Source organism: Tachypleus tridentatus, chromosome 4, assembly GCF_004210375.1.
Source record: "Tachypleus tridentatus isolate NWPU-2018 chromosome 4, ASM421037v1, whole genome shotgun sequence".
In the NCBI taxonomy this organism is placed as follows: domain Eukaryota; kingdom Metazoa; phylum Arthropoda; class Merostomata; order Xiphosura; family Limulidae; genus Tachypleus; species Tachypleus tridentatus.
Window position 1 is genome coordinate 70078301 of NC_134828.1, and position 19103 is coordinate 70097403.

The 19103-nt window shown below is 31.1% G+C and overlaps 1 protein-coding gene across 4 annotated transcripts in view; it reads right to left on the reverse strand.

Annotated features, from left to right (window-relative positions):
• Positions 1–11280, reverse strand: part of LOC143249389 (unc-112-related protein-like) — a 32419-nt gene extending 21139 nt beyond the window's left edge. Inside the window, exons 1-6 of one of the 4 annotated variants that reach the window (XM_076499156.1) lie at positions 11125–11254; positions 10701–10895; positions 7487–7650; positions 6955–7188; positions 4757–4959; positions 3386–3576 (exon numbers count right to left, since the gene is read on the reverse strand). In XM_076499156.1, coding sequence (XP_076355271.1) covers positions 3386–3576; positions 4757–4959; positions 6955–7188; positions 7487–7628 — 770 coding nt within the window. In that variant the 5' untranslated portion in view covers positions 7629–7650; positions 10701–10895; positions 11125–11254. Of the gene's footprint in view, positions 1–3385; positions 3577–4756; positions 4960–6954; positions 7189–7486; positions 7651–8423; positions 8444–10700; positions 10896–10986; positions 11009–11124 lie in introns of those variants that run through there. The other 3 variants (XM_076499155.1, XM_076499158.1, XM_076499157.1) reach the window with 3 other exon arrangements.
• Between the last annotated feature and the right edge of the window lie 7823 nt (positions 11281–19103).

Here is a 19103-nt window from a genome sequence, read left to right on the forward strand (position 1 = left end):
AAAACAATTTTAGTATGTGTCTGTCTACATTTTATTTAAAAATAACCTTCAACCAACAGATTTGACCAATCTTGTAACCACCATTAAAACTGGGAATAAATGTAAATTATAATTTTTTTCATTCTAAATGATTACAAATTATAAATACAAAATCAAATGTTTAGCCTAAATATCTTAAAGGTTATACAATAAAAATGTTTATCATTTTTACTATACTGACCTCTTAGCTATTGTTAGCTAATAAAATCACAGAAGTTACAATGATGAGGTACATGTTCACTCATGTTAATGCATCCAAATGTATAACTTTTTTTACAAAGCGATCTGTATTGGCTGTGTTTTAGTGGACTAGTATTTTGTAAAACACAGTCACATTTTAGTTATAATAAATTATATATGTACATACACTATTAATATTTACAAACAAGTTCTTACACTTATTTTACTTAAAACACTGAAAAGTAAACAGATAACTGTAGCAAACTATAATATCTTCTAGTTACAATGACCTTTGTGCTTATTTGCTGCAGGTTACTAAAACTAATTTCAAGCTTAATAAATAACCTGTATTTCAGAGAAAAAAAATAATGAAATTTTGTAGAGCCTAAAAACTCAACCTATCTCCTTGAAGTCTGGTTTCAAAAGAATGAAATGACATAGCTGTACTTGAAAATGGCTGAGAAAGCTACTAGTGGAAACATTTTAAGCTTTCACTTAGTTATTCACCAGAAGTAAGCATATATAAGGAACCATTTCCAAAAATGAAAATAGGTGCCCATGGCTTCTGTCTTTGATCCAGTACATGAAAGATATCTCAGCAAACAGGTAAGATAGGAGTTATTATTTTATACTCTAGCTTGTCAATATCAGAAATTTGAGTTCCTAATCCACACAAAATGACAGACTTTATATTTTGACACCATAAACATCTAACTCAATTCAGTGGTGCATTTAAATTATCATTTGACACAAAAATTTATGTTTAAGTACATCTGTTTAATATTTATTTTTAAATCAAAAATTCACTAATGTATAATACTAAAATCTGAATTATACTCAACAATTTGATACCAAATTTAGAAGCATAAATTCATAAAATAATCATTTAATTAAATCTGAATGCAAGTCAACAAACATAATGACAGCATTTGACTTGTGACCATAAGAAGACCTATCTCAGTAGGCTTAAATGAGTACCCTTGATTAATGGGTTTATATCATAGTTAAAAAGACAGTAAAATAATAGCATATGTAATTTTAATTCTTGTTTTAATGTTAGTGATTTATATTTGGTGCACAGCTGTTGTTTTTTGCTTTGCTGCTTAACTTAAGGGAAGTTCAGTTGTGTGTGTGTTTGTCCTTGCAATAATATACACATTAAATTTTACTTTAATATTGTAAAAAGTTTCAAATAATTAGTTTGTTTGTTTGTTTTTGAATTTTGCACAAAGCTACTCGAGGGTTATCTGTGCTAGCTGTCCCTAATTTAGCAGTGTAAGACTAGAGGGAAGGCAGCTAGTCATCACCACCCACCGCCAACTCTTGGGCTACTCTTACCAATGAATAGTGGGACTGACCATCACATTATAATGCCCCAATGGCTGAAAAGGCGGGAATGTTTGGTGCTATGGGGATGCGAACCCGTGACCCTCAGATTATAAGTCGCATGCCTTAACACGCTTGGCCATGCCAGGCCTAAAAAATTAGTACTGAGTAAAATAGACTAAAAAATATTGAAATTAGCCTATGAGATCTTTACCCTTGTGGTGATGTCACACATCTGACTAATTTTGGAAGGGCTCCAACACTATAAAAGGTAGCACTAAACCACTGCATAGAATGCAATATTTTTTTCAATATTAACTTTCAGACTTGATAAATTCTTAAAGGCTTAAAGCAACATCAGAAATAAAATAGGAAAATATCACATGTAATTAAACATTTTTTAATGTCTGCAAATATTTACTTACAGCTGAGTGCCCTAAAATCAAAGTAAAGTAAGTTACTCTGACATACCGATGAAAATGTGGGCCAAAATTTTGATATTCTGTCATACTGACATCTTTGTTATACCATTAAAAACTTAAAAAAAAAATTGAAAGTTCTGAACAACGTAAATTTGAATGAAATAAGAACATTCCACTTTTACAAGGAAATGGCTTAATGTTTACTTCAACAAACTACTCAATGTGTCACAAAACTTAACATAATAAAAGAGCATTAATAAATAAGTTGAAAGGTACGGCTTACTGGTGCTATGAAACTGTGATTGATTAAAACATATACCAAATAAAAACAAGTGTTAAAAATATTCCAACTTTTAACAAGTGATGCTCATAATTCATAAGACCTTAGCAACATCTAATGTGTCAGTACACATACAGAAAACAAAACAAGAAGCACTGAAAGATACAAAAAAACATATTTTTACATATTATGAAGGAGTTTAACATTAATTACAGCTCCATAAATGTTTTTAATTCTGGGCATTACATCAGCTCAATAGAAGTGGATGTAAAAATCAGTGGGAATAAACAAACTGTGAATATTGTCCCTTTGTATGCTGTGTTCTGTCAAAGAAACAGAAGAATCTCAAAATACACATGTTGTAAAAGCAAAAAACATTGGTTGACTTGTAATATTTTTGGTAAATTGTGTTAAAATTGTTATTACATTCAAGGCAACTGCTGTTTTTAAAGCAGTCAAATATTCACACTTTAAAAGATGCAATGTCAGAAAAGCATTGATAATACTTGATGTAGTAAATGACAACAAATTTAAGGATAACAAGAAAAACTTTGAAACCACACAGTAAACATTCACACTTTAGAAATAAATAAGATTAATCGACTAGAGGTGCAGTTGACAAGATTGATTACACCTACATAGCAGTTATAAAGTAGTAGTAATGCACCTCTATTTTTGCTATCATTACTGAGTAACTGCAAAAAAAAAGAAAAAGGGTTACTTAGCAAATTAGAATATTTTTATGTTATTTTATGCATATCTGTAGGCTATTTAACATACAAATAATTTAGGCTATCTCGAAAGGATAAAATTATTTTCTCAGTTTGTCCACATATACACAAATGTTGAAGTAAACTAGGCAGGCTTAACATCACTTAAGATACAATTAAAACCAAACATTTAAACATGTTCTAATGCTACAGACTTAAATTGTTGACCCCAAAAGTACCATTTCATTACAGATCTGCAGGTGAATCTCTCTGCCAAGGCATACAATGTTATCCAAGGTTTCATTTTTCAGCTATAAAACAGAAAAACACTAATATACCTAGTGAATTGATTAAACTTTCTATAAGTAATTAAACATTGATATGGACAAAAATAAAGTAAAATGATTAGCAAATGAATATTATTTTACCCTGCATTCAATCTTGCCCTTTCAATAAGTGATTTTGTATAGAGAAGTCCTTGTCTAGCCTCTTCTGTTGGTGTTTTGGGACTTTGTGCAAGTGGGAGTTCCTGGCTTGAAACACTTTCATCACTAAGGAAACTGTGTGTTCCAATATAAGATCCATTGTGTGAAGAATAACTTGAGACATTCCAAACAGGCTATAGAAAATGTTTAAATCAAATTAAGGTAACTTCATGATTTTATACATAAGCAAACCTATAAAACAACTAAAGAAGCTGGGTATATTACATTAAAATGTTGGAGTCTCACAACATCAGAACACCTCAGGTAATTACATCTGTTCATGCTCTACATGAGTGTCGTGCATCTTGACAATGGATCTGCAGCATAGTTGCCATTGCAAAAAGTCCTGTTGTAAAGCTGTCATGTCCAAATCCCATTACTCCTACATACTTGATTTCCATAACCCACCTACTCTATTAGGATGATAGTTTCCCTCCAGAAATTCATAGATGTGGTATCTAGTGACTTGAATGGTATTTCATTCTCAATCTTCTTTAAATATGTAACAGTTAAAGGGAAGATATCTGGAAGCCTTATCTTGTTGAACCTATTCCTTCTTGCCTTTTCCTTTCAAATGGAGAAAATTCTTCATTATATGTTGCATACTGTTGCCTCAAATGTAAACAGCTTTTGTCATTAACCTTTGCTATCACAGAATATCATCTGGGGTGTAACTTGTTGCAGATCTCTTTCTGGATGGTTCTAGTGTCTCAAAGATGGTGCAAATTTTTGCTTTTTAACGACATTAGGTACAATAGATATTTCTGTCTTACAAGTTCTACATCCCTGATCTAAACACATCTTTATGATCTGAGTTTATGAATATTTTATGATAGAAAAGAATGGTACATATCCTTCATAAAAGCAATATATTTTCAGTTGCATCAGCAATACCTACAAAAACCTAGCTAGCTCAAAATATTCTTCTGGTTCATCCCATTCCATTGCGACTTAATACTAACTGTGTTTGTCATGAAACTTGTCGATTCAAAATTGTTTTGCTATAATGTACTTAACTCTCTGCATTTATACTATTGCACTTTAGTTCTCTTTAATAACATTTGCCTTATTACATGCACTGGTAGCCGTTTTCATTAGCATGACAATATATATTTAACTCGATGAAATATTTGACATATACATATTAAATTTTAGGCTAAAAACAGAAAATGTTTCAAATTTCTTTTTATACACACACTCACATTGAATACACAGAGAAAAAGTTAGCCAAAATTAGAAGAAAGCAACTCCCCCCCATGCCTTAATTTGTGTAAATTCTTGAAGCCATTGAGAACTTTTATAAAGTGTACTCACACCACTTCCAGGGGTTTTCATGATTGGTGAATCTGGTGCTGTTTTTTCAGGGGTACTAGTGTTTAAACTCAAGCTTCCTACTGAAGATCCCTGACCCTCTTTATTTCTCTGCCTTGGACTGCAACCAATATATCGATAATTTCTCTTCAGGTGATCCAGAACAAGAGGCCGAGTAAAAGATAGTTCTTCTGGACACCTTATACCTAAATAACAAATGTTTATAAGAAAATTAGTTACTTATTCCAAGAGGATTACTTATCTTTTTCTATACAAGTTTGACCCTTTATGTACAAAATAATGTAATATGAATAGCAGTCTTGGTCTTCAATAAGCATAAAATATTTATTGTATAATATGGGTCCAAAACCTCCATATGTTTGTGATAATAATTATACTTCTTGATAAGAACTGCAAGAGAAAAAATATATAATAAAACAACTGAAACACTGCTTTAACAAACTGTTTTTACTTGTTATTTTAAACTTGCAAGATCTATTAAAAACATGTGGCACAATGCACAATATGCTACTGGGAAAAGACTTAATGACCAATTATTGTATTTTTCCTGTAAATTATTTACTTGCAGTTAGGTTTACTTAAAAAATTTGACATGATGCTTGCATAATTGTGACTTAATTACCAACTGAAAAAAACTCTTGAAGATCACAGAGACATCACAGTAGTTCCACACAACTACCTGATGTTCAGTACACAATCTTTCAAGGTTTTGTAAACTAAATTCACAGTACAAAACCCAATGTTATTACACTATTATACCAGGTATCATTTGAAGCAACTCACAGAAAATGCTTGATTATTTGTATTTATGGTTATAGCATGGTATATAGCAAGTACTGTTACTACTTTTTTTAAACATGAATTCAATTTATAAGAAGCAATGTTTACTACTTTCAATGTTATTTACATAATAAAAATCCATTACTAGTTTTGCCATGTAGTTATAAGTATATGACATTAGAAAATTATGCTGTTTAAATATAACTAAAAAAAAATAAATCTTCAAATTCCTTTTTTGAAAAGCTTTTTTGTATTTAATTGGTTAAATTTCATACTGTCCATAAAAATAACAATTATTTGTCTAGCAACATGTATTCTTCTTGTTAAACAGTTGTTTAATGTATTTTGATACATTTATGAAATAATTTTCTTTGAGTAAGAATTGTAACATTTGTACGGCATGTTAGCAATTTTTGGAGTGAATAATGTTAATGTAATTATCAACCTGTGCATATGTAAAGTTTATTGAGTTTAACTTTTAAAGTTATTTTCTTCAGAACAAGCCTGAAGTAGGAAAGAAAGAAAATGTGATATATGAATATACCAATGTTTTCTAGCTTATTCCAGTATTGTAATAGTTACTCTTAATTTTTTCTTTGTATAGAATATGTAATGGTTTCACATTACAAGGGGTCAAGAAAACCATCAAGTTAATCTTGCTTTAAGTTCCTTTTCTTCTCAAAAACAGAATACCATTTACCATTTGGAAAAAACACTGTTTAATACTATCTGTTGTGTGACTTTAATGGTTGGTTCAGTGTTTAAGTAATGTATAAAGGTTATGTTTTCATCTGTATTGTACTGTGAATAACCATTCATGTGAACAGTAAATGTTGCTCTGAATAAATGCGAGGTTTCTTGGGAGCTAAGGAATATTACATTTAAACAACTTAGTACATGGTTTCAGTTTGAACAGTTGGAAGAGAAGTCAATAAAAGTGATCATCCCATTCAATTAAACAACATGTATACACAAACATATCATGTGTTGTTTTTTGTGTTAACAAAGACTGTACATTTTACTCTGTCCAGTCTTGTTATTCCATTTTACACAATTCAGTCAATATTTATGTAATACTATTATTACCCAGTAATTGATTTCTTGATCAAATTTCCAGTTACCTAATGGAGCTATCTGGCATAGTTTTAAAGTTAATTCAATTTCACACTGTTATACCCCATATGTATCAAAACATCTGTTTAAATATGCAAAAATACACAAATGAAGCAGACTGGGATAATTAATGATTTTTTAGGTGATCCCCAAAATTTTGACAATTTTTAAATCATGAAACAGTAATAATTCAACCATAATTGAAACCCAAATAAAACCAAAATTATTCAAGTTCCTTATTATTTTTGGATTCTCAATAAAATAAAACTTATTTTCAAACTACATACCCAATTCTTTGCACAGTTTTACAACTGAAGAAAACGTTTTCACAGAAAAGTCTACTTTACAGTCCATGAATCGTAAATCAGGCAACTGAACTCTCAGGATTTTGTGCATTGGAGTGAAATGTAACAAAGCATCTGCTTGAACACCACACTGGTCAAGAGTAGACTTTGTTCTTAGCAGCCATTTGTTCTTTGCTGGCCACCAGAGGGCATGGTCTGACCAATCTAAAGTTACATCTAAAACAAAAATGTATAATGTACATCAGAAACTTGATATTTAATTTATAGAAATCATCATTTTTATAAATCAAAATTAATGTTAACATGAAAATAAATACTGACAATTTATTTTATGACATTTGGAAACAACTAGCCAAACCTTTACTGTTAAAATCTGGCTTTTAAAACTTCCCAGTGTAATTTACTCTTAAGGCAAATAAAAAATCAGTGAAAATTAACTAAAAATCAAAAATATTTTCATTATAGTAGAAAAAAGAAAGTAATAAAATGAATATATGTTTCTTTTTAAACCTACCCACATCTTCAACAAGGTTCAACATTACACCACCAATGTGAAGATCACCTTTAACTCTAATGGCTCTCTCGACTTGCAAATCAGTCACATAAACCTTCAGGTCCCAAGAACCATCTCCAACAAGATGTCCATCTGCTATCATGATTCTGTGTTGTTTTTAACAACTGCAAAAAGTATTAATGAACCTATTTTAAGTTGCATTCTATAAAGATATTCCCATTGTTAAATTTCATCATACAGATGCAACACTCAGACTTTAGTGTATTACTACTCCCACAATAATGAGATTTCACTTCCATGAATATTTCTAAAGCTAGGTTCTCTAATTATTTCAATTATTTTAACATTAAGAAAATATACAACTTTATTATTATCACTGCATCTTTATTTAAAATTTTGATTCTAATTTCTGATACACAAAAAGTGATATTACATCAACTACAATGGTAAAAAAAAAATACATTGTACATTTTAACCTTAACATATAGTATTAAGAATAAAATTCTCAGAACTTATTAGATGTTACCCTTGTACATATCCTTTAAAACAATTAACAAATGTTCAGTCAGATGGTGAAAGAAAGAAAACATTGAAATGATTTATACATTTACATTTTGCAGTACAAAGTAACCATAGGAATACATACGCATATTGAGAAATCCAAAATCAAATAAATTAGCACATTAAGCTACCTTTAAATGGCATATGACAACAGCCAAACTTTAGTTTTCCATTTTCAACATTTCCTATCTAGATAGGACTAATTGTAATTATATCATTTTTGTTCATGTATACAGGTTAACAATTTAACAATGTTACATTTCTTAATAGTTATTATTCCATGTCTATTAGGTTCAACAAACATAATTAAAGTAACAGGCTATTTAACAATCAACATTTTCTTTGAGACAAAATAAAGGAAAATGAAGTATTTTACCTCAGATGAATGACATAAGGCCTCACTTTGACTGACAGCTCCAATACATATGAGAAAATTCAAGAGTAAATACTATAGTTTGTACCAAAACTCATGCCTGGGATCTTGATGTGATCAGAAGGCATTCACACATTTCATTAAGTCACTATAGTTTACTTTCAATCTTAATTCTTAGAATCCCTATGTGGCCTTTTTCTAGTTATACTGTGGTTACTTGACCCACCCCAGAAATAAAAAAAACTAGTTTGACACTTTGCCAATTCTATGAATGATGAGTAAACTTAAGTAAAAGTAAATAAATAAAAATGTGTTATTACTCTATATCACACATGTGATTTGTAAATGATCAAAAAAATTAATTTCACCAGCTTAATGTAACTGTTGTTCACACAGTTTAATAACATAAATAGTACCACAACAAATATTCTGTCCACTTTATCCCACACACCCTGATGAACCCTAGTATTAGGCAAAAGGCCTTGTCAGCACTGGATGTGACAGATGTAGGGATATAGTAAGGTTCAAATACTTTTACATTCTTCTTTCACTTTAATTTCTTAAAATATACCATAATTTGGTTTATTTCCAATTCCTCAAATTTTGTCATCAGTATACAAGTTTGATTTGTTTAACCTATCTTTCATGAATACATTTAAACTTAAACTCATCATTAGTATATAATTCACTCTCATCCTGAACACTATCTCGCATGTCCAACCATCCCACCTGTTGTACAAAAACAGTGACAAGTTGACTAAATTATACTGCAATATACAATACCATCAGTATCAAGACAGATATAATACTGATCTTAATCACACTGGTTGCCAAGTTGTTACAGCAAGTCTTAGACTAGTGAGAACAGAGAGACCTAGATTTAAGCTCTTTCATGGCAAGTTTCTGAAATCTAAATTTTTTAAATATAATTTATTACAAGATTATAAACATAGATCAACCAAATACATAAAATGTATGATTATTACTGCATATGCTTGTATATGGTTAAATACAGTAAAACATGCACTATATTCATAAATAGGGTTTCTTTTATACAGATTTGAATCTCTGAAATCATTTCCTAGTTGTTTAGAAAGAAATGTAAGCTAAATGTGAATCCTCAACATTTTACAAACATATCAGTATTAATGCTATAATGTACCAATTAATTCTAAAACCTTCCTATTTACAGTCTAAAAAAATTCTAAATAGGTTACTAATATCCTAAATTATAACCTGTTATAATTGCTAATCAAAAAATTAGGACCACTGTCTCTTACAAAACATTTTGACAAGTTAACACAGGGAGAGAGTGCAAACTAACAAACAAAAGCAACTAATGCATTTGAAAAGTTTTTACCACTGATATAATGCCCTTTTATATTTGTGGTATTTGATGAATATTTTAAATTACGTCAGTAGATGAAATCTTCAAAAAAAAATGAATAGGAAAGTTTTTATTTTCAATGTAACTTACCATAAATCTTACTTGTAAACCTTTGTAACCAAATACTTCACATTATAATACAACTTTTAAGCATTTTTAATGACTCTTTCTTTCTAAAGTGCAATTTAAAATCCAACACCTTGCTTTGTTCATCATCCAGATTAGAAGTTGGATATAATAATTAGTCCAATGGCAGAATTGTTTAAATGGGAAAGCACTTGTCATATGTAACAATTTAAGTTTATCTAAAAATAAATTTTTACAAACACATTATAAAATTGATCTTATGAAATAAAAGATATACAATTAAAAATGTTTACAAATTTTGTGTTGCAACTAACAGTACACTGGAATTAAATAGAAACAGTGGATTTTCTTTCCACGAAATTGCAATTATGTAGAACACTCAGTTATAATCATTAGACATTCATGTTTTAAACTGCATGTTCAGTGTTTATAATATACAGTGGATTAATGTATATCTAAGACACACTTGGTGAGAATTTTAAAGCTACATCAACTTAAGCCTTAGCAATCAATATTAATTTTTTTTTGTTGAAGATTGGTAATATACAAATCAATAGCTAATTCAAACAATCTTATACCTAACTTCTTATGTCTCATTTTTACACAAGTTTTCACCTAATAAAACTACAAAATTCACAATAAAAGTTAGATGCACCTTATACAAAATTAAAAGTTAAATTGTAATATTATTAAAAGTATATTAAAAGACTTACTTCATTAATCTATTTTAGTGTTACTGTTTAGGTTACAACTTTACATTACATTAGTTAGATGTTACTGTAATCTAAATAACGTGTCATACTTACCAAGTGTACTCAAAGTAGAAATTATAAGCAACTAACAATGTGCACGTAACCGGCTTCGCACCCAATCAGGCAAATCTCACACGAGCTTCTGGTTTGTTTTAAAATTGAAGACTAACTAGTGACGCTTATCAATAGAGTAACACTATTGCAGTGACAGTTATCTTTCAGAATCTGAAATTGACCGAGTACTCTAACCTACAAACAAATAATAATAAAAAAAAACATGAAATGAAAGCTGATCTCAGAGAGTTAACAGTAAGTCACTGAGTAACACTGTCCTACATACCAACATAGTCCCAAAGATTGCAAAACCCAAAAGCAAATCATGTATTTCTTGCATTGGAACTAAAATGTCATAAACCAATCAAACTGTTAAAATACTATTATACATCAAAAATTTTATCATTGACATTTGAACACTTACTTGAACAGCTGCAAAAGAATAAAACTCGTACCGATGAGATTCACTAACAAATCGGGTCAATTACCATAAAAGGGAAGGCATGGTAGATTGCGATGGAGCCGCCCTTACTTGTCATTGGATGAACAACAAACCAGTGACGTAGAACTTAAGGAACCGCCTTGATCTCGTGGTAAAGAACACACAGGAAGCTTGATGTTTACGTGAGAAATACGCTATCGGAATATTTTAATTTGTTAACTGCCGTAATTTCATTTACGAAATTTTATTCTTTTACATCTGTCAGCACTATAAATCAGTGTTTTTCATGAAGATCCAATTTTTGATTAGATATTTTTGTATGAGTAACAAAAAATAATGACTTTAAAAGCAAAAACATTTACATCTTGCTCTACCGAAATAGATTAAGTGACTAGACAGTGTATGTATTCCTCATAAAAAAAATTGTTTCTTGCAAAAACTGTCACAAGTGTATTCTGTTTTTATTAGTTATACATTAAACTTGATAGGCATAGGAACAAAATAAAAACATTGTATAAACTGTGAAAAAGGTAACGAGGTTTGTTTTTCATATTGAAGACGGTTGCATTTTATTCGTGTTTAGATACCAGTAAAAAGCAAGGGCCTCTCTAACAATCACATATTTATTCCCTTTATATACATAACAAAAATGAAGCAAACAGTAGATTGAGTTGACGTTGAACTGATGGATAGAAAATACGAAAAAATGTTTATACATCACACACTTGGTTGTTTATGAAATAAAAATGATTTTTTTAGTACCGAGTTTTTGAATTAATGACCAGTTGTCACGTGTTAACAAAATTTCACATGCATAACTCTGATACGGGACTGTTCTCCAATTCTTAAGCTGGAGACTAAATAAGCCCTACATGAAAAGATAATACTGGAAACGTGTGAACCTCAGATCGCAATTCTTTCTATTGTGTTATTTTTTAGTAAAGCAAGATTGAGCTACCAGTTGTGTCCAGTGCAGGGAATCGTACTCCGGAGTTAAGCGTTGTAATACCGTAAACTTTAAGACAGATCATAAATAAAAATAACTACTAAGGTATGATCGTATCTCCGTACCTCACCCTTGACGTCATAGCGTTTAAAATAGAAAGACAAACACTCTGAAGATAGAGGGTGCACTTTATATTATTTATTGAGTATGATTTTATGCATGTAAATAAATACTTTCATGCTGCTCTTGAATTTTTGCTAGGAAGTATTTATGGCATATACTGTAAAGGTTCTTTTTAGACAAGATTTTGGTCTAAATTCATGACAAAACACTTATTTTAGTTAAAAGCCAGAGACAATATAAGTGTAGTAACTTTAAAACAATATATTTTTTTCTACAACCATCAAAATATTTGACACATTTGAAACTGACATGAGGCATTAATAAACAAAACTCGAACAACTCCTTAGTCTGAGAAAAAACAATACAAGAAGTGAGAAAGATGAAGAAATGTTTATTTCACACAAAAGTCAGTATTTGTTGGTTTTTTTTAATTTCGCGCAAATCTACTCTAGGACTATCTGCGCTAGCCATTCTCTAATTTAGCAGTGTAAGACTAAAGGGAAAGAACCTAGTCATCACCACCCACCGCAACCTCTTGGGCTACTCTTTTACCAACTAATAGTAGGATTGACCGTAATATTATAACACACCCGTGGCTGAAAGGGCAAGCATGTTTGGTGCGACGGGGATTCTAACCCGCGACCCTCAGTTACGAGTTAAACGCCTCATCCCACCTAGCCATGTCGGGCCAAAAAGTCAGTAAAATAATGAAAGTTCCTTAATTATGTTATCTTCTCTTCGCCACTAAAGGCAGTTAGGCTCGTTAATCAATCTGGCAGATTTCTTACGACGTCGTAGGGGCTAGAGAGTGCTCAGTCCCAGGGCACATGGTTTTAATGGGACCCATTGAAAATTTCATTCCGTGTAAAATTGCATGGGATGTAGGACCTATAAAATTATTAGCCCCTGGGCCCACACAACCTTAAATAGGGTGTGTGTTTTTTCTTATAGCAAAGCTACATTGGGCTATCTGCTGAGTCCACCAAGAGGAATTGAACCCCTGATTTTAGCGTTGTAAATCTATAGACTTACCGCTGTACCAGCAGAGGAGTCGCCAATGGGTATTTTCAATTTGAATCACATTTCCTAACAGTTGTTAGATTTTTTGTCCCCCCTTTGGGACAACAGTAAGTCTCCAGATTTATAACGCTAAAATCACGGGTTCAATTCCCCTCGGTGGACACAGCAGATAGCCCGATGTGGCTTTGCTATAAGAAAACATATACACTTCTTTTTTCTTTAATAACAGCGGGGTTCTCTAGCAAAAGTGCGAGATTTCTTGTGACTATATCTAGACTAAGATTTAGTTTTTTTATTATTTTTTGTATGAATAAATGAGCCAGACATCATTTATATTTGTTCAACCAAACAAAGTTTGTTTGTTTGTTTGTTTGTTTGTTTGTTTTGGAATTTCGCACAAAGCTACTCGAGGGCTATCTGTGCTAGCCGTCCCTAATTTAGCAGTGTAAGACTAGAAAGAAGACAGCTAGTCATCACACTCACCGCCAACTCTTGGGCTACTCTTTTACTAATGAATAGTGGGATTGACTATGACTTATAACACTCCCACGGCTGAAAGGGCGAGTATGTTATAGTATGACGGGGATTCGAACCTGCGACCCTCAGATTGCGAGTCGAACGCTTTAACCACCTGGCCAACTACATTTTGAACAATATGCAAACACAAGTGATGAGCAGATAATATATAAAATACGATTATTAATCCTAACATGATTTAATGAGTTTTTGTTGTTGGTGTAAAATGGCCGAGAATACTTTAGTATGTCCTCTCAAGGTAAATATTCAATGCTCTAGCTATTTATATTGAAAATTATGTACAATTATTGCAAATAAATTACTTTCTAATCGATATAATTTGTGTAACGTACGCGTGTGTATGATAAGCTTTTTAAATCTCACTAAACTATGCAAAAATAGAATTGGGAGTAAGGAAGTACAGACGATGTTACCACATGCATAAGGGTGAGGTGGATATGAATAATACTATGGGTTTTAAAAAGTTTGGTTTGGTTTGTTTGGAAATTTCGCACAAAGCTACTCGAGGGCTATCTGTGCTAGCCGTCCCTAATTTAGCAGTGTAAGACTAGAGGGAAGGCAGCTAGTCATCACCACCCACCGCCAACTCTTGGGCTACTCTTTACCAACGAATAGTGGGATTGACCGTCACATTATACACCCCCACGGCTGGGAGGACGAGCATGTTTAGCGCGACGCGGGCGCGAACCCGCGACCCTCGGATTACGAGTCGCACGCCTTACGCGCTAGGCCATGCCGGGCCACGTTTTAAAAAGAAATGCATTTGTAGAATTGGCCTATCGTCCTTCACAGCCCCACGAACTTTCAGATTTACAAACTGGGCATGCTAAGCACACCAGCCCATTTTTTTTCTATGTTAATAAATGAGCAAACAATGAAGTTATGATATAATAATTTATCACATCACACGTACAGGCCACTGGCCAAAGTCTTCTCGTTATGTCGAATCCACGCAAAGCTACTGAAGTGCCCAAGAAGTGGGTGAGCTGATATTCTGCAGGAAGTTTACTCAGTTCTGACCAGATTAAACCCAGGAACAAGGGAATGCATTAGTGTACGTAGCAGAGAGAATAATAGTACCTCCATATACAAACTGTTTTAAAGTGATACTTAATAGCAAGCAATCTTCCTTGTTTTGTCATCATCTAAGACACAGTTGATGATCATTGCAACTTGATTTAGCCTAACTACCACTACAAACATTAGTATTCTCTCAATGACTCAACTGTTAAAATCTGCAACTATTTCCCTAATACTAACACCATAATTTCAATTACAGAATAACAAAATTATCCTACTATAAAAAGTTATATGTAAATGACCATACGATTCTATGTACTTCCCATTTTACCAGCTTGCATCAGCCCTTAACTCATTAGCAAAAATTTCAAAAATAAAAAAATATGACGACTACTCTTTCTGGCACACCATTAGTCAATGGTCTAACTTTAATTATTGTGCTAAAAATGGCATTTAGAAATTATCAAATCCTACCAACTATTTATAAAATCTCTTTTTCAAAATGAGATACTTTCCAAACTCTTGAAGGTAACCATTATTGTTATTAGGAGTAGATGAAATGGGGGGGAGGGGCTTTTATGATCCAAACTGTGAGAAAAATAAACCAGAAATGGACGTCTCATTGAGAAATATGCTTGCAACTGTATCGCTATGACAACAGCAATATTAAACATTCATATAGACCAATTATCATGACAATTTTCATTAATATATTCTTACAACTTATTATTTTATATTTACTTGACCATCTCACAAAAAAAAAAAGTAGTCATACTTATATTATGAATATTAAAATTAATATTTTACATATTATCTTTCAGTGCTTGTGTATTGCTGGAACTGTAGTTAGTAAACAGTACTAAATTGTATTTGACTTATTTAAGATCAGTTCTGATGGTCCTTTCTACAAATGTGCCCCAAGGCCCCCCAAGTTCTTAACTCGATCCTGGTTGCCATGATCCATAAAAATATAAGTTAGCAATTCAGCATGATAAATAATCTAGTATAGCTAGCTTTTTAAATATCATATAGGCAAATATCTTCTCAATATATATATGATAGCCAAATGTTACCATCATTATAGAAAAAACTAAATTTCAAAATGCTACTTTTCAAGAGTACATTACATGATAATTAATAATTCTCATGATTCCTAAAATTTCATATTGATATTAACATCAGCCTTCACATGCACTGAATGGTTAATCTGAGAACACGAATTATTAAGAACAGAAACGTTTCTTTGTACACAGGAATTTCACACAAATAATGTGACTTCCTTTATCAACTGATTGGAAAAATATTCTGAAGACAAAAGCATGAATGGAAAAGACACATAAAGATACTTGAGAATATTTTGTTATTGTTCAATTAAAATTTTTTTATTATTTCTTCACAATAATATTATATACATGTATGATTTTATGGGAACATGTTAAAGAAAATTATTTGAACTGAATATCTTTCATTTGACTCTTCTTACCTAAATGACAACTGGCAAACAGTACCAATTTTGGTAGTGGGCTGTTTTTTTTGGTGCTCAGTAAAATGAATCCAGCAAGAAAACCCTAAAAACAATTCTGTGAACCCGTATGCTCTATTGTACTAGATGCATCCATTGCATTAAAATCCAAAAATTTCTGCCAACAATGCATTCTAGTCACTCTACTTTGCATAAAAACAAAGAAAATTGCATTTTATTGTAAATGGCTCACGAGACAACTATGTATATACACTGATATAAAAGATTGCATATTAAATATTTATTCATCATTAATTTTTGGAAAATTACTATTGAATTGTTTCAACAGGTATTTGCAAGTTACTAATAAGTTCAACAACAGATTAGCGAGGTAAACAAATTATCAGTTGACACAATACATTTTTCTGGGTATTAATAATAAACATTTTACCATTTCCTGTTTTATAGACCTAGTAAGGACATTTCATACTGTTTTACATAACATATTAAAATATTAGCTTTTAAATTATAAGCTGCCACCCTCCAGCTTTCAAACTTTTTTGGTGGTGAAGAAGGTAAGTGTTAATGAGTCATATTCCCAGACTTTCTTTCTCAAAGCTGGTTTTCCAAATAGGAATCATCAGTCCTGTTCTCTTTACTGTTTAAATGAATGACATGCCATTATCTTCTCCAAATTCCTGCTAATCTTCAAATTTGACAATTAATGCAGCTATTTGGAAAAGCCCTTGGAAAATTGATACAAATTACTTTACAAAAATTTGTATGACAAATGGAAAATCATCTTAATTCTCCTTACAACCAAACTGTCTGCTTCTGTAAATTACAATTACACAAACATCATAGAGACTTCCCACATAAGTGAAATTTCTCAATATTATCTGTTACTAGAAATGTACCCTTGGTTTAAACATATCAGATGTTTGTCAGGGCATTTGAAAAAGAATTAGCTATGTCATGCTCTATTTGGCCACAAAGTAAGAAATTCTGATGACAAGTTTAACAGATCTAATATGTATCTACATTTTTCAGAGAAAACACCTGCACCATCATGGTTAATGTATATACATCTAAAACTCAATATAGTACAAAATGATTAAAATCAAAATTTTGAACATTTATATTAATCTCTTACTATGGAAATTTGCTGTCAGCATTACAATCACTTCAGAGTGATACTAGAGAACTGTGGCATAAATATTTGAATATACACTAATTTCCATGGTTCTTTTATTCTGAAAATGTTCTTGCAATTGTGATAATTATATTTCGATAAAAAAAGCACAAAATTGTGGGGTATAAGGATCTTTACATATAGTAATGAAGCACAGTTTGTAGTCAATGGTTCACTTGTAAAACATCTCAAAATAGTTTCAGATTACTCAATCACATTTATTGTAAATTTAATTTTTTGAGTAATCCAGGATCACTAACATTCGAAGAGCTCCTTTATTACTTTCATAAAGAACCTGGAATTATATAAATTTAAACTTTCAGTTTAAATGCTTTGACAAGTATTTCTCAATTTGGATGAAATTATGCTCAGTGCAAGTATTTTCTTTTGTTAAAATAAATTCAAATTTGTAATCTATATGCCTTATGTCACCCAGTATTATTTAACCATATAATAGTCAACTTTTCTAATTACACAGTTTTTGTTTGGGCTGTGCTCATGTATTTTATGTAAAAAACTTATCAACAAAGTGATCCTTTTATTTTATCTATAAGAATGGTTTAATAGAAAATTACAGACTTGCCAAATTAAACTTTAAGCATGTTTTAAGGATATTGAATTATCAAGTTGTTTTCCTTTACTTTCAAAATAAGTGTATGTGCATTTGCTTGCTTTATGTGTAAGTTAGTATTACACACTCATATTAATTTATTTCCCATGTTGTATTAAATTCAACATTTAATTTTTAAACTAATATCAGTTTTATTTCAGTCTGATAATAAGTAGAGGTTTAGTTGTGCAATTTTTGTAATAAAACTGTGCAGACAATTTAATATGGTTATCTTTTAAAACTTTCAGTGCTGACTGAAGGATGGAAACCCTTTTCAATAAAGACAACAAACAACTGAGATGTTCATAGACCCTTGAAACAACTGTAAGCTGAAACATGGAATAGAATAAATAAACATTTATCAGAAGACGTTTGTAATCTTCATTGGAAATATTTTAAAATTATCTCTTTTAAATTCTTATAATATTATTTAGTTAGGTGTATGAGTGATAACTTTAATGAGTGGTGCACATGAATATTATCTCGAAAAACTCTTTAAAACTGTCATTTTAACATGAATTTACTTTTTGTGAAAATGCTTTTCCAAGTGAATGACATGTAAGTAAACATGCTATAAAATTTACAATAGAAATTCTTCTAATTTTTACAACTTTCAAACTTGCATGTACCCTGCCATACAGATTATTATTCCTCATGATGAAATCCTTTATCTTTCAGTAAAAAACGTAACCAATCTTAAATGATTAGTCTGTGAAAAGAATAAATCACCTGGTGATGACAGTTTTTAGCATCTTTTTAGGCCCTTTTTTGCTTCACCATACAATATATGTTATATAAAAAACTCTTCCAATCTAAAATAAAATTTGTTAGTTATAAAAAACAATGCATTACCCATGTACATGTAATCAACAGATGGTATATTCTAATAGTTTTTGTTGTTTTTTTAGTGAGTTTGTAGCTTACTTTTGTTCAGCAGTTTTAAAACTACAAAATTTTTTGCAGTAAACAAACATTTCATGTTTTAGAAGATTGATGTAAATGAAACCATTACTTCTAAAACATGTAGTATCTCTTCAACCAGATTATATAA